The sequence below is a fragment of the Atractosteus spatula genome, chromosome 28, assembly GCF_055471065.1.
Source record: "Atractosteus spatula isolate fAtrSpa1 chromosome 28, fAtrSpa1.hap1, whole genome shotgun sequence".
NCBI classification, from domain to species: Eukaryota; Metazoa; Chordata; class Actinopteri; order Semionotiformes; family Lepisosteidae; genus Atractosteus; species Atractosteus spatula.
Window position 1 is genome coordinate 11787304 of NC_142733.1, and position 23264 is coordinate 11810567.

Consider the following 23264-nt stretch of genomic DNA (forward strand, 5'->3'; position numbering starts at 1 on the left):
TTGATGGTCTGAGACAGAAATGAAGGTTAATATGCATAGTTAGATAAATTACAAGCCACTTGAAATTGCAGTGAGTTTTGACATTTTTGTGATATCCTTTGATTTTTGTTATTTCCTGCCACTTCACACTTCACATACTAGATAAGATAAATAGACTGGTTAGACAAACAAGATAAAGGTGTGAAGAGTGTCTAAATAAATATTTCTTCAAATGTGAGTGCCTGTACAGACTGGTTTTATAGTTTGTTGAAACAGTATTTAGAAAAAAAAAGGTTTGAAGAAATCAAATATTTTTCAAATGATAAAAAAGCCTTGGGACACATTTAAAAATGGTAATGTGTGTGACAGTTACCAGTGACTCTGATTATAACACGGCAGTGCATTGAACTCAGGTGCAAGGCGGAGCAAGCAACAATCACGCAGGTAGTTATAGGTAAAGCGCAATCCAAGTCATAGTCAGGAATCAGACAGGGTTTGTAGCCAATTGGAAAGCAAAAAGAAAACTAGCACTGAAAGCTGTGATAAAAGTGGCAGAGATCGGGGACCAAGGACAGATAGGAACAGGCAGAGGGTGAAGTTGTCTAGTTGGGATTATCTGGGCTCTGTAGCATGATGGCACACTAGACAAGCCTCCTGTGTCTGTTAAGTCATTTGGCTCCTTCTGTGTAGGCAAAGTAAAACCATGAAATGTTGAGTTGCCCATCCATCAAGTGTCTCCATTCATCTAGGACAGGCTTAACTGCCAAATGTTCTTGTCGCCAAGGTTATAATTTTGCTGACCCAAAGAAAACTTCCTGGAAAAGAAGGCATATGGGTGGATAGATTTGAGGACAATGATGGCAAGTAGGTTTGTCTGAAGTACAGTGGCCACATACCTGGATTGTTAAATTGGGGAATAAAATCAAGCCTTTTGTATCACCTTCCAGGTGTTATGGGACTATACATCTCATACATAACACGTGTAAAGCCATGCTAGAAGTTTGATTAATGAGGGACTGCTGGTAAATTATATGGTGTCAGAATCAAACACCTTTGTTGAGGCCAGAGGACAAAAAGGTTAGAAAATTAGCTTTGATAAGAATATAGCAAATGTGTCCAATACTGGTCTTTGAGGACCAGTATCTCTTGGTTTACAAGGTCGCCACAAAATTTGTGTTTATATAAAATAGTATGTACCTAAAGAGCTGGATGAAGCTTTTCAATTAGCAAGTAAGTGAATAAAATGAATAAATGACTGAATAAAATTACCTAAAATAAAATTTGGGGCATCGGCAGAGACAGAATTTATTATTAACACTGACAATATATTCAGCTGCCTTTTCTGCATTGACGCAAGGATGGATATACACTAACACAAAAATGTTGCAGGAATTCACAAGGTAAGTAGTTTGGGTGAAGAGCAACAACCAAAACCTCTTGATCTGATACGCAGAGCTCCTCTCGCACTACTGCAGTTTTACACCACTTCTAATTAATGTACAGACAAACACCATTCCCTTCTCTCCTCACTGGTACTGCCTTTATTTATATCAAGGTGGATTAGAGATTCAAAACCATCAATAAACAAGTCCTGGTTAGAGACTTGTTTTTTTAGCCACATCTCTGTAAAAGCTACAATAGATTCCTGTACCCTTGTTGATAATTGAATTGCAGTTCATCCAGTTTGTTCCACAATGAGCGTACATTAATCACAATAATTAGTGAACATGTACAGTAGACAATTTGTCATTGCATACTCAGTGTGAAGAGGCCAATGATGTGTTATATTACCAAACAGACAAAACTCACTAGCCGAATTTTTGAACAGGGTTAGAAACAGCAAAGATAAAAAGACCCTGACAAAGTACAGGCTCAATGACCACAATCTGGCCATAGAAACTGGGTGACAGGCAGACCTGGCTGCCCAGAGAGGACAGGCTGTGCTTCCACTGCCAGCAGGGAGAAACAGAGGCAGACATGCACATCCTACTGGACTGGGAGAAATATTTTGGGATTAGACAAACATTCTTCCCCAAAACAAATCTCAGAATTCTCACACCTGCCTGAATCAGAACAGCTCCCAATCCTATTGGGAGAGGGATGAGGGAACTCAACTGAGCTCGTAGCACAGTACAGTAGGTGATCTCCTGTCACAGCCTGAGGAGCAGTGAGCCTGTTTCCCTGTAATGTTCTAAGTGTTATATGTTGTATGTAAATCTCCTAGGATGTACAGTATTTGAATTGCTACTGGCTGTGGTAGATTACAATGGAGGTCTCTCTAAGAATCTTGACACAATGGGTAATAACTAGTGTCAATATTTCAATTTACTAGAGCTTCAAACTAAGGGATTTTTACTTAGTTGTTCTGGGTGTGAGAAACACTGATCAAAAGAATCTTCTGGTTTTAGTTAATTAAATTTTGGATTGTCAATCAACAGTCCAGAAAGACACCAAATAAGATCAGATCAAGACAGTGAAAAGAATAACAGAAAAGAAAAGACCATTTGTATTGTGTTGTATTTGCACTGCCTGCTGCTTACATTGCCCCTTTGGAATGAATAAAAGTTTGAATGGAATCAAATCAAGAAAATGAGAAAAAAAAATTCACAGACATCAATAGCCAATAAATATTTTCTATCAGTGTCCTCCTGTTGCACAGAAGCATTTTGGTGTAGTGCAAACACGTACCATGCAAAGCTTTCAGAAAGGAAATCATATAGTAAAAGTGTTAAAAGTAAAAAAGCGAGGTACTGTAGTGTACAATGCACTAGTAAAACTACATTTAGAATATTGTGTACAATTTTGGTCATGTCATGAAAGTAGTATTGCCGCTCTTAAATTAGTCCAGACAAGAGTAACCAAATGAATTATTGGAGCTTAAACTAAGGATGTATGGTGTGTGGGTTCACATGTTTTCATTTGATTTCAGCTCTAAATGACCCCAATTAAATCATTGTTGACTAAATCTGATCTATGTAAAAGCCTATTCTAGACTTTCAAGTGTTGCTATGTCAAAATTTCACATCCCTGACTTAAAAGAATGTTGTACATTGACATTTTATATGAAGAGAACAGTTTAATGTGAACTGGAACAGGGGTTCCCAGTCTTGGTCCTGGGGACTAATACACTTACTGGTTTTCATTTCAGTGGAGCTCCTTACTTAAATGAGGTCTTAATTGAAACAATGCATCATTGTCATCTCTATCCAATAGGGTCATGGTGGCCTGGAACCATTCCTGGAAAGCATTGGGTGCAAGGCGGGATACACCCTGGATGGGTCGCCAAATAATCGCAGGGCACACACAGACACAAACATGCACACACTCATACATGGGCCAATCTTTAGAGAAGCCAGCTAACGTACCAGCATGACTTTGGACTTTGGGAGGAAACCTATACAAACTTGTGAGAACATACAAACTCCTCACAGATTCAGCAGCAGACATTGAGCCTGGCCCAGCACCACTCTGAGGCAGCAGTGTTAAGTGCTGTGCCACCAAGCTGCTCATGTGAACCAACACGTTGTCTGAAGTTACTTAAGATAGCAGCTTTATATGTTTATTGTAAATAAATGTTTGGGCATTAATTTCTTAAAATGGTCTCCAACAAGTTTAAGAACTCAAAACAGTCAGTCAGGTCAAATTAATACTATTAGGTCAATTAAGATTTCATATTAATTAATTTTGTGTAACTGAGCACTTGGCTGTAACAAATGGCAATGTTACAAACGCGGTCCTCCAGGACCAGGATTAGGAACACCTAATATAATAAATGCAATAGTTAAAAGCAGCCTACTACATGTTTATGAACTGAGAGCAATAATGTTCAATTAAGGGTTAATGATTTAATTGAGTCTTCAGGTGGAACAAAACCAACAGGCGTATGGGTCCCCAACATCAGAATGAGCCTGAGAATGAAACCTTGAGCTAGAGAACACTATGAGGAAGCATTTTTAGAAGATAAATTCATTTTACCCAATGTGCTGTGGGTACTATATCTGGAACAAGGTATCCAGCTATACTCTTAAAGTTGATACAGTGGCTTCTTTCAAGAAAATCCTGGATAAGCTATTCAGATCATTTAGCAACTATCATCCTCATCAGATAAATAGCTTTATTTTACATTTTTTGTTTCTTACATTCATATTGAAACTTTTCTGATAAAATAGGATGCTTAAAATTAGTTTTTACAATTTTCCACTGAATCTTCACGGGTGTGAAGGTCAGGAGAATGGTTTAAAATGGTTTATATATTTTAAAAATACGGGGGAATAAAATCAACAACATGGCTGAAAAGCAAGAACAGTCAGCAATAAAACTTTATTCTCTACAATGGATGCAAATAAATTGCTATCTTGATGGGGGCGGGCAACATGCGTATAAGGAACTAAGTTCAGTAGCGAATACGGAAAACCTTCAGCCAGGTGTACTTTACTACTGTCTCCACGCGGAAGACGCTAGTCTCAACGGTATATGTTTAGACCAGGCAACTACTATGCGACTTATCTTTAACGATCAAGACTAATTTTTAAAGTCAAAGGTTTCTAGGTAAATCGCTGAAAAAACGGTCTTGAACTTCATTAGATCAAGTAAACTGACACCTGTACTTGTATTGAAGGCAGGAGTTCGATACAAAACGGGTTCGTTTACCAAATAGCCTGGCATCATTTTATTTTTTTAAAAATAATAGTTTGGGGTATTTTTCTTAAATCTACAATGTTTGACTCAAGTAATTTAAACAGAAGCTTTCTGCAAAAATTGAGCAAGCTGGTTGTGCTTCTGTGCGCCCTGTCTTTTTCGGTCTCGCTACTATTTTATTTCAGAACTTTCGATGTTCTCCGTAACTCAGTCCTCCCAAGTCAGCAACTAACTCGCAATAGATCAGCTATAAGCGAACCTGAAGCGATTGTCGGTTCATGGGACTTCACCTCTACTGTAACAAGCCCTTTTGGAACAGGATCGCCAACAGCGACTAGAAGACTTGAGAAATGTCCTGAAATCCCACCGCGTCTAGGTAAGTTCAATTCCTTGGGGGAAAAATACATTGTTCACTGATCATGTCTGTTGCATTTTGTTGTATCGTTGTATTATAAGCAATTTAAAATGGCAGTTTCCTTTTCTTTTGTTTTTCATATCTTTTTATTCTTAGTCACTCTAGGGTGTGAACACTGAGAGGGCAAATACCACTCCTTTTTCTTCAATTTGTTTCAGCCAGGGCAATTGTACTGCTTGGAGATTCTGCCTCCAAATGTAGCCTAGGCATCTAATGTATATAAATTCTTTGATTTAATTAACTAAGCTAAATAATATCTTGCATGTCCTGGTGAACACGTTTCAAAACAGCCAACATGCAAACTGAAATTTTGAAAATGAGTTTATTATATGTATACGTGTCAATCAGCCCAAGAAACACAGAATTTGCATTCTACAGTGTTAACGATTATTAATTAAAAATCAAAACAAGGCAAAATCCTCTTATATTTTTATAGACAATTAATGTTAACACTAATGTTTTCTAAACAATGTTAGTAGGAATGTTCTTCTCTAAAATAACTTTTCTAATCAAATGACAGCTTCATGAGGTCCTGGGACCAACCAGCAGCCATGGCAGCCATGCACCACCCAGTGAATATTACACTTTAGTGGTGGATGAGTGGCTCCTCTCATATATAGATCCTTTGAAATGAAAAGTTCTATAGAAGTTGGCCATGATTACAACATTATGGTTGCTTTGGTAGCTGATATATTTGATCTTTCAACAGCCTGTTAATTAAACACCAATTAGTTATGCATTTCAGAAGGATGAGGTTAGCTCAATAGTGTGCTAGAGTATGAGAGGTGTGTCTTCAACTTTTCTGAGTTAATTTAGTATTGTTTGTGGTTGATGCCACTTCTTCCTTTTTGTAAATATGCCTTAAGCAAACTATTTACACAACTTTTTTTAATTTTTATTTCCACTGCAGTGGGCCCTTTAAGAATAGAGTTTTCTGAGCCAGTAAGCTCGGAAGACATAAAGTCTCAAAATCCAGAGCTCAGAAAGGGAGGCCGGTACTCCCCAAAAGATTGCATAGCCCTGCAGAAGGTGGCCATCATCATTCCATTCCGCAAACGAGATGAACATCTCAAGTTTTGGTTATATTACCTACACCCCATTCTCCAGCGGCAGCAGCTAGACTACGGAGTGTATGTAATTAACCAGGTAAGAATTCATATTGAGATTGCTTTATTCACCTTCAAAAAATAAACTTATACTTAATTCTACTCTTAGGTTTTACTATTTATAATAATTATTTATAATAACACTTCTTTGTCAGATTATTCCCTATTATGGTCTTGAGCTTCCAGTCTTTGTTGATGCCAGTTTATCGTGCAAAAGAATTGAGTTCTGGCTGCAAGGTTTGAATTTTGCAGTTCCTGTCTGGAATGAAGATATGCATGCAACAAAACTTTAACAAACTGTGATAAGAATGAAGTTATACTCCTAGGCTCCCAACCTCAGCTTCATAGTGACTTCAGTGTTGTAGTGTGATGGTGCTGAAATCAAACCTTTGATCTACTGTAAGTTAGAAACCTCAATGTTACTTCTGACTCTGTAATCATGTTAAGAATGTCCCATCACTCTAAAAAGGACCCTTGCACTGTATATCTGACGCATAATCCTTGATGCATGCCTTTAATTAAGAAGAGTATGCTGTAGCATCTTACTGAGGTATCTACTACAGTAATACATATTATATAATAATAATAAACTTTATTTTATATTGCGGCATTAAAGGTGGCTTCTCAAAGCACATTACAGAATGACAACAACAATAAATAAAAAGAATACACAAGATAAAACACAACACAATATACAGAGGAGACTGTGGATGGTGGTACTAAGAAAAGCAGAGGGGTGAAGAATGAAACCAGTTAAGTAAAGGCTTTTCTGAAGAAGAAGGTTTTGAGTCTGGATTTGAAGGAGTTTAGAGAAGGTGACTCTCTGATATCCTTGGGCAGTGAGTTCCAGAACTTGGGGGCACAACAGGAGAAGGCCCTGTCACCCATACAATGTAGACGGCCTTGGGGGACAGTAAGGAGACCAGAATTAGAAGAGCGAAGGTTGCGAGGTGGGGAGTAGGGCGATAATAGTTCAGACAGGTACTGAGATGTCAAGCCATGCAGAGCCTTGTAGGTGAGCAGGAGGATTTTAAAGTCCACACAGAATTTGACAGGAAGCCAGTGCAAGGACTGTCAGGACCACCAGGCTGGTGGTCGTGACAAGGACTCCAGGATAGGAGTAATGTGATCATTTGCACTAGACCTGGTCAGGATTCTGGCTGCTGAATTTTGGACACACTGCAGTTTGTTCAAAGTAGATTTAGATACCCCAGCAAGTAGAGCATTACAGTAGTCAATTCGAGAGAACAGAAATGTGTTGATCAGCTTTTCAGCCACAGTTAGTGATAGCATAGGGTGTAGTCTAGCGATATTATATCGAATATAACCCCGAGGTTTTTTAATTTAGATTGAAGCTCAAGTACAGAACCATCTACATATAGGGTTACAGGATTGGCTTCACGAAGTTGATGGGGGGTGCCAATAAGCATGACTTCAGTCTTGTCGCAGTTAAGATGAAGGAAATTTTGAGTCATCCAAATTTCTATGTCAGAGATGCAAGTAGAATAGAGACAGCCACATCAGTGTCAGGTTTGGTATGGATGTATATTTGAGTATCGTCAGCGTAGAAATATTCTACAATATTTCTAGACAGATTTATAATCTGGAATTAAAATGCATTCAATTCATTTACATATCCTACTCCAGATCTTCCAAGTGAAAAAAAAAAATCCGAAAATTAATTAAAAATACAAACTGAAATAACTTGTTTCGATCAATGATCAATGTCCACTCCCCACCCTTGTAAAACTAATCTTAAATTAACCTGGGTATGACTAGTTGCCTTCAATATCACACATCAAGTTAATTAGCTTCCACCCATGTTAAATTGTGATTGACATGATTTTAGGATAAATTCATCAGTTCCTTCTGCTAGTTGGTGCATCTTAAAGGGAAGAAACACCCATAAGCACCAAGGGACTTTCAAAAGAACAGACCAGGGAATGGGTATACTTTGGAGCACAGTCAAGATGAAGGCTATGGCTGTCCCTTCAAACTGGATGACAAAGCAAGATGACTGATCAGAGAGATTATCAAGTGGCCAAACTGAAAGGAATGCAGGCTCTTATAGCCATGTCTGTTCAAAGTTTACATGTGACATTATTCCAAGGACTCCACAAACCTGATCTGTTTTGGCAAGATAGCAAAAAGGAAGACATGTGGCAAAACATTTTAGGGTCTGCTGAAACTGAAAAGAACCATCTTTAGCAAACCCAGTGTAAAACATTTCCCAAAGAACACCATCCCTGCTGTGAAGCATGGTGGTGACAGCATCATGTTATGGAGATGTTTACCATTGTTAGAGACCAGGACATTTGTCAGGATAGAAGGGAAAATCCTTGAAGAAAACCTGCTGCGGTCAGGAAGAAAACTGAAAATGGGACAGAAGTTCACCTTTTAACATGACAATGACCAGAAACATAAGGCCAAAGTTAGCTTGAAGTGGCTAAGGAATAAAAAGGTACATGTCCTTGAGTGACAGAGCCATAGCCTGACCTAAATCAAATCTGAAATTTCAGCCATGACACAAGGAAACACAAGAAATCGGACGCACTGACAGATCAATATATAAAAAAAAAAGTTCCTGGGAGGTGTACACTTTCTATAGGTGCTATAAATCCTTTGTTTTGGTAAACTATACTAAGTACAGTGAGGTAAAAGTTCTAAAACTTTTCCTGCTCATAATGAGGCACTGCATGGTCTAGCATGAGGTTATTTTAAGCATGTGCTGCAGAAATATAGTCCACTAGAAGGTCGCGGGGGAGCCAGAGTTAAAATTGACAAGCACAATGCAGGATCCATTCTGAACAGACACCAGTCCATCACAGGGCACACACACACGCCCAGACACATATCAGGGACAATTTACAGAAGCCAGTTGACCTACCAGTATATCTTTGGACAGGGGTAGAAAACCAACTAAACATGGGGAAAACATAAAAACTCCATGTAGATAGCGCCCCGGGTCCAGAATTGAGCCTGGGGCCCCACCACTGCAAAGCAGTAATAACAACTGTAAGGAGAAAGGAAATGGCTGATGTACTAAGTAAATATTGCATTCAGGCATTCATTAAAACTTAAAAAGTGTAAACCAACTGGCTCAGGTAGAATGAACAAAGTTATTCCCAGAACTGGTATTTGCATAAACATGTTTCAGGAAGTAGAATTGCAAAGAGGATTTGAATCCTGGCAAATGTTCAGCTCCATGGGGATAATTTGTCTTTCATAAAATTGAATTTGTATGCTACATTGACAATTTTATTAATTTAATGTATGACAACATGTTACTTTATTTTTTGACTAACTCCCCTCTGGTCAGTATTAATCCCTACTACCAGCCAGGCAAAGTAAACGTCTGTAGTAGCTACTGCCTGCTGTGGGGCAATATTAATGTTAAGTGTAAATAAAGGCAGTCCACAAGAATGACTATAATAGTTGATACAGTACATGAATACACGTGGATAATACTTCACAGACTGTAAACAGTAACTCATACTACAGCATGACCTGTCTCACTGAATCTTCTGTTGCTCCACAGATATAACATCTTTTATTTCAGAGTGTAACATCACCCTTTGATCATTGCGTTAAATTGATTGCTGAATCCGAGCTGAACAAAGATGCATGTTGAAAACGTTCTCTCAGGGCTGACATAATGATTTAATGGAAAGTTTGGTAAAGTGAGATTAATACATGGTAAACTAAAAAATCAAACTTTTACCAAACTGGACTTTTAACATTTTTCTTAGATCTCATGATTGCTGTGTTATTTATAATAAAATGATTTTTTTTAATTCAAACGTTACATTTTAAGTGCACATTACAAAGGAGCTATATACAGCATTTAGAAAAATAAAGACAAGCATTTCTCCGTCTACCCAAATTCCTTATAATATTAAGACCCATCAACCCTTGTTTTATTGCATTTGTAAGTAAATAAAACCACTTGTTTTATTTCATTTCAAAATTTATTTCATTCACGGTCACAGTTTAATCAGTGGAGCTTTCATTTGTAATTTGTAATTTGTAAGGATCTTGAGTGTTTTGGTCAGTAATCATTGCAACACCTAAGAAATCAAATCAAGTTTCACTTGTGTGTGTAATAATCATGACAATATTTCCAAAAATGAAGCTTATTCATTATTGAATAAGCTGCAATATTAAAATATTTTACTTCAGATTGAAAATTGCAGGACCTTCAATACATTCAACTGAAACCTTAAAGAGTGGCATCAAAGGTATAATATTGCATTCATAATATAATATAGCAATGTCATTGAGCGATGTTACACTCAGAGAAGAAGATTCTACAGTGCTGTATATCTATATTGAAGACTGATTTAATTTTACTTTTTACTAACACACATATGAGAAAATGGCATGTCTTTCAACACCAGGAAGTGTCCATTAGAAACATCTGTTTGCTACTTTAGTTTCATTAGTTTATTTGGAACTGCTCTGCACATTGTGCAAACAAAAAGAAAACATTTCACGCCAAACTTAAACACTGTTTTATTTAAACTGGAGTCAATTAAATGTTTTTTCTCCATGCAACAGGTGGTAAATGGATATTTCCTTATTTTCTTTGGATAACAAGACACCCCTTTATAAAAGAGGATGTATTTCTACATTTACGTGTAGAATTGTGTTACAGCTCAATGTATACAGTGCATCTGATTTTTTTTTAACCATGTTAGTCTAAGTATAAAGTTAAAAATATATTTGTATATATTTATATCCCAGGTTTTTCTGAGGACAGAAACTTACAAATACTAGCATTTTAAGAAATCAAAGCCTTGACCAGGTAAACCAAGAGAGCAGATGTATGTCCAGGTGAAACAGAAAAATACTTGTATAAATGGAAACTATGTGTAATTTGGTCTAAAAGTAATCCCAAAACAAGTCAAACCATTTTAAGGGAATGAATTACAACAGAAGAAATAATACTTGTGTCAAAAACAGAAAAAAATATGATCATAAAAACACATCTAAAAAATAGTTCTTTCAAAGTTCAGGTGCAGGATGGTTTTTGTTTGATCTCTCTGCCCTAAAAAAAAAAAAACGAACAGGTAGCCTGATCAGTCAGGAATAGAGGTACTGGGCTATATTTCAGTAGAGCAAAGTTCTGATGTGAGAGAGTAATCAGGGTTTGCCTGAAGTAGTTATAATTAATCTTTTTTTGAGTGACTGCACATTAATAAAGAAGATAATTCTTTCTCCCCTTTAAAACTTGAATATTTTAATACAGATGTTAAGAAAAGAATCAAGAAAGTTTTAGAGATGGCATTAAAGGGTCAAAGATTGAAAAAGTGAATCTTTTAAGTTGCTACTTGCACTCAAAAGAGATGTACCTTTTTATTTCAAGAAACTTGTTTTGATTTTTTCTCCTGACTTTTCGATTCAGTTTGGTAATGAGACTTTCAACCGAGCTAAGCTCCTGAACATAGGCTTTGCAGAGTCTCTGAAAGACTACGACTATGACTGCTTTGTGTTCAGTGATGTGGATTTGATTCCTATGGATGACCGGAACATATTCAAGTGCTACAACCAGCCGAGACATCTGTCTGTGTCAGTGGATAAATTTGGCTTCAGGTATGTACCGCATATTAGAGCTTTTTTCAAAACAGAGTACATAAATGCTTTTTTCTTTCTGTTTTTTGAGTCATCTTTTGTGAAAACTAAACTCAAACTATTTTGTTTAACTGAATTATTGAGGGATTCCTTTCCAACCTAAAGATATAAGTAAGAAAATATTAAGGAGGGTGGCACCACTATGGTTAATGTCTTAAATGACACGGGGGATGAGGGAACTTTGACCTAATCATCAGTCTAGTTTGTCTAAAACGTTTCTGATGTGCAGCATAGTAGAAATCGAGGAACTAGAATAGGTGCTACTGCAGGAATCCTTAACTTTAAAGAGGAATGATAAACAATACTTTTTTCTATAAAGACAAATAATTCATCGCTGTGTAAATACTGACTCCCTTTCCCCATTAAAACTTTTCCCAGATATCTTTTATGTCATATTTTACACTTGTTTCTCTGTACTTACTGAACGTGAGTCTGTCTACTTCTGAAGAGGATGGAAACGCAAAACCTTAATACGGATTATTTTACAGTGACTATCAAAAGTGGCCTTGGCCTTTTTTTCACATTTTAGTGTTACCTTTTGAAATCATAGTGCATCTCATTGTTTTTGTTTTGCTACTTGACACAAAAAACTCTTATGATGTTTATATGTTACAGGTCATCCCAAATTAGTGTTTTGTGTCAATCACTGCCACAAAGCACAAAACCATGTGAAAAAATCCAAGGGGGTAAATACTTTTGATAGCTTTTGTATGCAGTAATAGCCACGTAAATCTGTAGCATTCTACATATCACCTTTGTTAAGACGTTCTTGCCTGATCTGGACAGATGTCAGAAGCTAAGCAGGACAGGGTCTGTCCACTACACCGTCCAGATCCTTCCAGTTTTCACATTTTATTGCTTTAAAGCTTGGAGTTATAAAACATTTAAGTAATGTATATTATGTAATTATAAATACAATCTACTCCTCTAAATCCAAAGAAAAACACATAAGCAAAAATAGAAAAAAATAATGACTACATAAGTATTCAGACCCTTTGTTGTTGCAAACAAATTAATTTAGCTTTGCAATATTAGATTAATGACCTGAACAATTGAGGTTGAGTGGCCTATGTCTGTGTACAGCAATGGTTTACATTTACATTTACATATTTGTCTGTAAGATCCCTCAATCAAGTAATGAATTTCAAATAAGGATTCTACCAAAATCAAAAAGTTTCAAGACAGCTTTCAGTTAAAGCAGAAAACATAATTAAAAGATGGAACACATTATACTTCAAAGACACTGTCTGGATCTGGCTGTCCCTCTTGACTAAGCAGCTAGGCAAGGAAGAAACCTGTTTGGTAAGGCCAACTGTGACTTTGAAATCCGCAGAGTGTAATAGCTGAGATAGTTGAAAATATGCAAAAGTCACAATTTCCCAATAACTCCACAAAGCAAGCATGTATGGTAGAGTGGAAAACCCATTTCAGATCCTATATGGAGTTTGTCGCAAATCATTTCAGTGAAACTGCAAAAAAAGTTTTTGTTCAGACATTAAAAAATTAAAACCTTTTATGTAAATGTAACTTTTTAGTGTAAATGCAAAGCATAACATCTGACATAAATCCATGTAGTGCCTCATTCAACAGCACCATTCCTACTGCCAAGCATGGAGGTAGCAGAATTATATAATTTTGCTTCCACAGGGATTGGGGAGCTTTTCTAAGACTGAATATATCATGGACTGGGCAAAGTATCCCTGAAAGTAGTAAACTAATGCAGAGTTAGACTATTTAAAAAAAAAAGTATGGATCATGGGATATTGAGCCTGAAAATACGATAATTTGGTGGTGGTGGTGGGATTGGACCTTCACTTGGTGGTACAGAAAACCACACAAACAAGCAATATATGAAAGTGTCTGCAGTTAAGGCTTGGAAAAGCATCTCAAATGAACCTTTTAAGAATCTGGTGATGTTAATAGGTCACAGACATGAAGAAGTCCACTACCCATTTCCTAAAGCAACTATCCGGGGTCACAGGGGGGCCATAGACTATCCTGGCAAGCAACTGGGGTGCAAGGTGAGATACACCCTGGACAGGCTACCAGTTCTTAATAGACATATACATGCACACATTCACACCAGGACCAACTTTCCCAGAAGCCAATTAACTTACCAGTATGTCTTTGGACTGTGACAAGAAACAAGAGCACCCGAAGGGAAACAACTTGAACATAAGGACAACATACATATGTAGATAGCACCCTAGAGAAATTTAACCCACAGCTTCAGCGCTATGAGACAGCAATATTAAGCACTGCATCACTGTGCTGTCCACATGGTACATTTTGGATATAGAAGAATACTTTTCTGTATTGCACTCTCATGTAGTCTCTCTTTGTGTCCTGTAGTTTGGGTTATATTGCTCAATTAAGGTGCAATTTCCTCTTATACTGTATATCTGTACAGTATATAGCTCCAAGCCCTGGTGTGATTTGTTCATTCAGATTCCATTTATATCACTGGGTGTCGCATTAAGCTCTGACAACATTCAGTGGCCACAAAATCAGAAAATCTGAAAGGGGGGCAAATACTCTTTCATGGAACTGTACTCCCTTCAGAGAGTTACCATGCATTTTCCACTGATTTCATATATATATATCCCATTTTACTCTCTTAATCTGTCTTAATCTGTTTTATTAATATCTGATTTCCTGTATTTTTAAAATATCTATGCAAGCTTTATTCTTGTAAGTGCATTAACAAACTATGTATGAAAGCAATCATTCATTTCTTTCACTTCAATTTCTGATGCCAATATTCCTTTACAGCTTTCCCAGTCTGGGTTGGGAATGTTGAACTGTCCCTTAACTTTTTTTTTATTTTTAGCATACACTGTTATACAGTAATTCATTTTAATCAGCTTCTCTCATTTATTTCTGATACTCCTAGCATTTAGGTACAAGCACTTACAATCAATACCTCATCAGTGTTTTTGTTTTTCCCTTTGATTCTCCATTGGTCTTTGTCTCCATGTAACTTCCTTTTCTTCAGTTTCTTGCCTTGTAATTTGTCTGCATTGAATGTTAGCTAATAATCCAGTGTTGTAAGCACAATGCTACTTTAAATGACACAAACTGGCACAAATGTAGCACTAATGAATTAGGTGGTTTTCATTGTTTGTGGTGTCTGTAGGGGGGCGAACTTCATGGAGCTATAAAAATACTTTAATGTTATAGTTATAGGGGGTTTACATGCACATTAAAATCTTTGTCTTCATGCTAATTTAAAACAAAAGTAATTAGGAAACAGATCATTTTACTTTAGCTTTTGATTATAAAAAATGAGTGATCCAGAGTCCTGTGCTGTACTTTTCGTCCTTCTGCAGTGCTTGGTATGCTTGATGCAATGCTCTGCTCTGCAGTGCTTGATGGTATTTTCATCTACCAAAATTTCCATTTAGCTACCTAATTCCTTTTTAATATTTCATATTATGTTTGTTTAAATAAGTACTACAACAGATTAAATGAAGCAAATGTTTTCACTAACATCTGTTTCAGTATTTCATTTAATCTATTTCACTAACATCAATTTTAGTTTAAAAGTAACACTTTTAAAGTGCCACATATTGATCTTCTTTAGCCAATGGAGATTCTTTGGGCAGTTTACGATAACCAAAGTAATCTTGAAGCGGTAATGTGTTTTGATACACAATCTGAATGGCTGCACCTGTATTTTTGTTACTCACCACTAAACAAAGAAATGTTAAATTGAAGTCTAAACAGGTGAATTAAATAAAGTAGATTTGTTTTAGAAAACAATGAGCACATCTGTGTTCCTCTGGCTTCCACTTGGCTTCCTTGGGTTTTCTTTATTCTGCCAGAACCTCTGCTAATTAGACATTTGCAAACATTTTATAATTACCTACATAATAATCTCCATTTGAACCAATAGCTCTCAATTTAGAGATCTAGAATTAAGGTGTGCCATCTGCATTCTGAAAGCTGAGTTATGTTTCACATATATTCATTAATATTTTCTAGTGGCATTAAGTCTAACTTTTTATTGACACCAACACTGATTAGTAGCCTCTGAAACCTAATAAGGGAAATTATATAATTTATATTCTAATATTATATTTTTTATATGTTCTAATATTATATAAAAAAATCTCAAAATGATCTGTGTACACTAGTAAACAAACTAGAAGGTCATTGATGCAAAACTTAAGCCTTTCCTTTTTATGATCTTTTAAAAGTATAAAAACAAACGATGCTAAATAGCCTCATTTATGTTCAAATGCCGTATTTTAGTCAGTAAAAGTAGTGTCCATTGTAAGGAAATTGTTAATGCATTCTGCTAGAGAGAATTGTACAGTAAATTTAGTTACACAAAATAAAAAGAACAAGTTGTCATTATACATGATATTGTGTTCACTGTAGTGGGATTGTATCTTGATCTGGTATTTCTTTAACTCAATTGTCTGCTCAATATGGTTTTCAATGCTTCCTGATGGCAAAATCTGGTCAAGCTTAAATTGATGAGTTATTAGTAAGCCCTGGTTTAATGTAGGACTCCTTTACATGCACTTAAATGATGCACAGCCCCTGTATAAAGACTAGCTAGTTATTTATTACCTATTTAGCAACTAAAGGTGTTTTAGTAATAAAGTACTAAAACAGGGACTATTAGAGACCACTAAGTTAAAATATCCACAATTCTGTTTTTTCATCATCTCAGATCAGATACTTTTTTTTCTTCAGGTTGCCCTATGCAGAGTGTTTTGGAGGCGTTTCAGCTTTGAGCAAGGAGCAGTTCCTGAAAATGAATGGCTTTCCCAACAATTACTGGGGCTGGGGTGGAGAAGATGACGATATTTACAAGAGGTATTTTTCTTTGTTCGTGTAGTTAATGTTGTGTTCTGACACATTCATATTCACATGCATATGGGAATACTGACTGATCAGACTATCATGTACTGTACATTGCTCCAAGTACTGCATGTACTGTAGTTACTTGTAGTATGCAGGTTACAGCGTGGATGGGACACCAGTCACAGGGCACACACAAATACACACACATTCACACCAGGGCCAATTTTTCCAGAAGTCAGTTGACCTACAAGTATGTCTTTGGAGTGTGGGAGGACTCCCAGAGCACCCGGAAATAGGAAAAACATGCAATGTCTATGCAGATGGTGCTGCAAAGCGGCAAAGCTAACCTTACAGGGTGAATGAGGCCGCATCATACCACATGTCCTCCGAGTGGAGGAAAAGCATACTTTTATATGCAAACATGATTGGATTCTAATTCATCGATGTAAATTAGGAGGAGCAGTAGGTCACTAACTGCCATTCACTGTTGCTTTAGATCACAAAAATTTGAGTACTCCTCATCTTTGTTTCCAACACAATAAATAGATCTCAATCAAAATAGTTACTTAAATTAATACGGCCTGCTATCTGAGATACTCATTATGAAGACCAATAAAAGCTATTTGAAAATGGTGAATATACCATATGCTGTGTGCTGCTCATATCTGTTATTGTTGTTACCTGATTATAGAACTTGAGAAATTCACTTGTCTAGAAACAGTCATTTTAACTGTCACTATTACTTATCCTGTTCTCATACAGATGATACTTTAGTTTTAATTATCATTCTCATAAACTTTGCATGTAATAGCAGTAAGACTTAATCAGTCTATTTCTTAATTCACTTTATGCATCTTTGTGTGGTTAAACTATGTAAACCAACATGGTGATACCTGCAACATTTGCAGTAGTATCTTTTGAGATTAGACTGTAAAATGGTAATGCTACTATTACATGCGATGCAAAGATGCTCATTATGTATTTCCAACAAATGATAAATCATTTTATCTTTGGTACAAATCAATTACCATAAGCTTTATTGAATCATTTTGTTCTAAGTTTTTAATATTTGTTTTATTTCTAAAGGGTAATATTTCATGGCATGTCTATAACTCGACCTGATGGTATCATTGGAAAATACCGAATGATCCAGCACAACAGAGACCACAAGAATGAACCCAATCCACAGAGGTATCCATTTATGTCATTTTACTACAGGTGCCTTTTCAGAATGGTCCATTATATTGTCCAGTTTAAAAAGACTTCAATTTTTGTTTTTGTCTGAATTTATAAAAAGTAAATTAATACAATTTAAGAACTTCTTTCATGTTCTAAAGAGACGTTTACCATATATTATGGCACATTCCATTTCCAGTTTTCTATTTTTGAATGAAGTTCCAAAACATATTAGACAAGAGTATTTTGTTTTTTAGTATGTCTTTATTATTATGTCTTTAATATATATCTATAAGTATTTGTATTTATTATATTAAGTAATATTTTTGTATAAATTAGAGTATATTAGAGTATCAGAGTATATTCCCCAAGCAGCCACTTACAATTAGCTGTTCACTGACAGAATAGTTGGGAATAGGCATTTTTCGTCATGATAGCTGTGGAGTACAATACAGTACAATCTCTGAATTGTTTACAGGAATTGTGGCTGAGTAATCAGTCACCTCCAGATTCAATGCAAATCATCCTTGACCACAAAGAATGACAATGAATTTTAAATTACCATTTATAAATGTAATGTCTGTGGTAGTTTTTGGTGAAGGAATGGCATCTTCATGCCAGGATGTACAAACAGCTTCTTTCTCACAGTAGTAAGAAACATTGTCTTTCATGATATGATTAGAGCACAGTAGAACCCATATCCAACTGCAACAAATGTTGTAACTACCCTATCAAATAGACACTTAAGCAAGGGATATTTTATTCCTATGTACAGTAAAATGCATACAGATAGTGTGAGCAGTCTAACAGTTGGTAACAGGCAAGAGCATATAGCTAGCAAGTTATTGGTTTACCTGTTGCTTTGCCTTAACTTTGAGCAAAAGCCCTACAAAACGTTGTCATTAGTGGGATGTGCAAAACTGGTTCTGCAGTTACTCCTCTAATATAATGCTCCTCTAATTTTTGTATGGTTACTTTGAACAGGCTCTTATTTTACAAATATTATGTACTCCTGACCCCTACACATGGTAATGGGATTTGCATGCAGTGCTATATACTGTATATTATTGACAGTTTTCCTTGTTATTTGGTAATACTTGCAAAAGAGGTTTCCCACCTTCTTTTGCAAGTATTAAAAGAAGTATATGAAAATCAGTTTTCAGTCTAAAGTGCACATGTCAGGTGCACTTTGTTTTTTACTATAATATCCATCCATTTTATAACCACCTCTACCCAGCAAGCAAATGGCCCAAAGCAGGAAATGTGCTGGAGGGGATGCCACACTCACACTAGGGCAAAATTGTCTGAAGCCATTTAACTTGCCAGTACGTTTTTGGAATTGTGGGAGGAAACCAGAGCATCCAGTGGAAACCCACGTGAACAAGAGGCGACCATACAAACTCCATGCTCCCAGATCCATAATTGCACCCAGGGCCCCAGTGCTACAAGGCAGCATTTGCTAACTATTATACCACTGTGCTGCCCCATACCCCAGAGGTACCAACGGAGCTACTGAATTAACCCTAACCCTTTGATTGGCCTGGTTGGGACTGGATCCATGATATTATCCTGACAAATCTACAATATCTGCATGTGTATACTGTACATATACCATATCTCCAAACTTCTGGTAATAACTGTTTTATGTGTTTTATTAAAATATGCAAACATCTCTGCCAAATGCAGAGTGCCATAGCTAAATCTGATGGTTTATAATTTCTGTTTACAGGTTTAACAAGATTGCACACACTAGAGAATCAATGGACACAGATGGCATCAATTCACTCACTTACAAAACAGTTGAAATAGAAAAGAATGAATTATTTACAAAAATAACAGTTAATGTTGGAAAGCCAGCATAGGAACTTTTCTGAACTTGTATATTTTTTTAAACACAGATATAATGGATGCACTTACCAATTTTACACAGAGATGCACAGTAGATACATATGATTTTGCTTTGTTTTGAATGTCCAAAGTGCAGACATTATTTAAGTATGCTGACAAATCTGTACATCTCCAAGTTCTTTCTAGGCATTTTTATTAGTACACTCAATGCATTGTACAGTATATGCATTGTTTTCTGGAAACAGATCCAGATGTGTAGCACTGTATATAAATCAGCTTTGGGTGCTGTGTATTTGATGTCTTAAAAGTAAATTCAGTATATTCTCACTCGATTCAAATTGTCTTGCTTTCTAACAGTGACTTGTTAGTTCAGTTAGGATTCATTTAAGCAAAGACCTCACAAGCAACATCAAACAACCTGTGTAGGTTCTCAGGATGATGAAAAGAAACCCCTGATGTAAAAAATATAAAGATGTGCCTAAATACATTTACTTTCACTTAATGAAACCCCCTAATGGTATAATTGATTATCGTTAATACTTTAGGGGTTGCAAATGCTATTTAGAAGTATTTTAGATATGAAAAATGTTAAATATATTAAAGATTTAATAAAGTAACATACAGTAAATGTGATATTAACAAGCCACTATTACTTTAAATGCATGTTGGTAAAGTGGCTGACCATAGCCTAAGCTACATTATTAACTAGTTGAAAGTGTTGTAACAAACAAATAAGTTCTGGACTCCAAGGTGAACAAGTGAGTTTTATTGCGTGCAAGGAACAATACAATCCGAATTGGTAAAAGATTATAGTTGCAGAGCATCAGTTTATATAACAAACTTCAGCCGTTTCTGACAACCCAGTTATAATTGGTGATGGGGGTGGGGGGGGGGAGACTACCTGTGTTTGGACATTCTCAAGATCTTGAGCACTTTGAATGACTGGTCTCATCCTCCCTTACTTAAGTGATTCCAGTTTCTCTTATCAGTCAACTCCCGTCCCTGCTGTAACTTGAAAAGTGCTGAAGCATGGAATATTTTGTACCAAAAGAAGTCTTTTGTAGCTAGAAATGCACGTTTTAGCCTAGTAAATGTTTGAGGGAGCTGTTCACATTTTTTGGGAAAAACCTAGAATAGTACACTCGCTGATGGAAAAAAGAAAGAGACAAGAATAACAGATTATGAACTACACCAATAATGAATCAATTACTTAAAATGCCAATATAGTTCAAAACTTAGCCTAAACTAGTACACATCATAATTAGTATTACATAGTTATATCCTGTGCAGTTGAATTTGTGATTAAGGGAAACTAGTACATACAGTATACTATCACCTTTTCCATGCTCTACACGAGAAGCATTTCATGCAAGTGTTTACTTAAGAACAATGTGCACCAGAAAGAAAGCTCTGTATCATGTTTTGCATAGATAAAGCAGATGTTACAAGTAAAAGCACTTAAGATGAACCAACTCACAGGGCTTAATGCTGTACATGAGGTAAGGAAAATTGATACTATTGATAGGCCATTTGAAGTTTAGTAGTCAAAGTCATGGAGAGTCTATCATTCTCAAGGGTAGAGGTACAACAATATCTATAATTTTCAGTTTACACAATTTAATTAAGGAAAATTACAAATCAGTTATTTTGGTTATATAGCCTTTTGAGCTGTAAATATATAATGACATAAGCATATTACTCAGCCCTTTATTGAAAGAACCCAGGGCGTCTGCCTTCGTGACGTGGATAAGCAATGTTCCAGACTCCCACAACAGCAGGAGTACAGCGCCTCCTGTTTTCAGGATCACGCTTCACAGTGGTCCAGGGTCCTCCTTCCCAAACCCAGGTTCATTTCAGCTGGGAAATGAAGGACGATGGTTTTAAACAGGTCCAGTTAACACTGTTTTTTAGGTGCCAATTCTTTAAAAACATGGAAAACCTGAAGAGTAAGTCTGCCGGGTCAGGATTGGGTGTCTATGCTCTAGAGCAGCAGTTTCTAGTCCCGGTAAATTGCCCAAATAACTTCATAAAACTACTACAATACAAAGGAACACCACTACAGTGTACCTACCCAGTTCACAGGCAGTATCCTGACCTCTCCAACAGGAACAGGCACTCCAGTTAATTTGCTACTACCAGCAAAATTAACTAATATAAGAGCCCCCACTCACAAAAACTTCAGTCAACTAGAGTCTGGAAAAAATCAGAGGCTTGTCCTAAAACCACATAACAGCCAGATGTCACCATTTTGGAACTTCTGAATGAACACAGGAGCAGTGACCCTTTTATACACCAAGCTGGGCTGGCACCTCCACAAGGACACTACAAAATGTTAGTCTATCAGAAGCAGATTCATGCAGCTAAGCTGCTTTTCACCAGGTAATAAGGAAAATATACTTCTTGATTATACTAACATTATGGGAAAGCAGGTTGTCTTCCTCCTCAATCCCAGAGAAAGAGCCAACAGATTCAGCCCTGTAAAATTACAGCACACCATGAACATATTCTATCCAATACATAGCAACCAGTACCCACCCCTGTTTCGAACCACTGAATAGAAACAAAAGCAAAGGGAGTCACTTGTTTTATACCCTGAGCTGGGCTGGCACCTCCCCCTTGAAATATACAAAAAACAGAGAAGAGTAAAGCGTCCACATGTTACAGCTATAGTAGCTGTGAAACAGGTTTAACCCACAGTTAAAAGGGGCGACTTAGTACAGTACTTAACTCAAATTGCTTAACACTCATACCACATTTATTAACAATGAAGTTTATTAATACGTGTGTATTAAAAGTGAAGCTTACTAATTACATTTAATGTCAATCATTATTACTAGCTGTGAATTTTAGGATCCTAGGGAGTGAAGAGAACAGAACTTAAGCAAATAGTTATATACTGTAAATGGAGCATGAGCCTTTAATGTGTTCATTAAAATATGGGAGTCAACTGAATAGATGTGTTAAATTATTTTATTGTGGTAATCAGAGGAAAGCAGGAATAATGAGGAAATGGATGGTACAGAGAGTAATATCTGTATGCAAATGCAAGCATATCTTAAGGAAAAAACCTTGTCAACTTAAAAGTGATTATTTATGATAGTTCTTCGGAACACTGTCCCTTTTCTGTACATATTGCAACATCATTCACTGTCTATAACGTACTGTAGAACACATTTCAGATATAACATCCCAACAAAAAGGACATTGCAGCCACAAGACGAGACTGACTGACAGTAAAGGCCCCTCTGGCCTGGACACTCATGTAAGCTGGTGGGGTGGAGAGTGCTGATGTGGAGGAGTGTGGTGCAGAAGATCCCAATAACCAGGGAGAAGGAGATGATCGGCCAACACGATTTAGCAGAGCAACACGCGAGCATGCACTTCCCCATTTCCCCCCCACAAAGGAAGATGTTGGAACTGACTACAAAAGAACTTAATTTGAAACGTACTGTAAGCTCCTACTGACACAGGAGGAGAGAGAGAAAAGTTTATTTTAATTAAAGTTCTCAAAATTAAAGTTCTCAAAAGTAAGCAAAAAAGGCACACCGTGGTAAAGAAATGTATTAAGTTAAAAAATAGAAATGTTTATAAGGTCAGGGGAACAATAAACGTTTCTTTTTTTTGCTCAAGTAATCTTATAAGTTTAATTTCCAGTT

At 36.5% G+C, this 23264-nt stretch overlaps 1 protein-coding gene across 1 annotated transcript; it reads left to right on the forward strand.

Annotated features, from left to right (window-relative positions):
- Positions 1-4373: 4373 nt before the first annotated feature.
- LOC148814055 (beta-1,4-galactosyltransferase 1-like) lies at positions 4374-19940 on the forward strand. The gene is made up of 6 exons (XM_088907904.1): positions 4374-4993; positions 5943-6178; positions 11543-11730; positions 16474-16596; positions 17671-17775; positions 19490-19940. Exons 1-6 carry the CDS (start codon positions 4696-4698, stop codon positions 19620-19622), a joined length of 1083 nt encoding a protein of 360 aa, XP_088764030.1. The 5' UTR covers positions 4374-4695; the 3' UTR covers positions 19623-19940.
- Positions 19941-23264: the final 3324 nt, after the last annotated feature.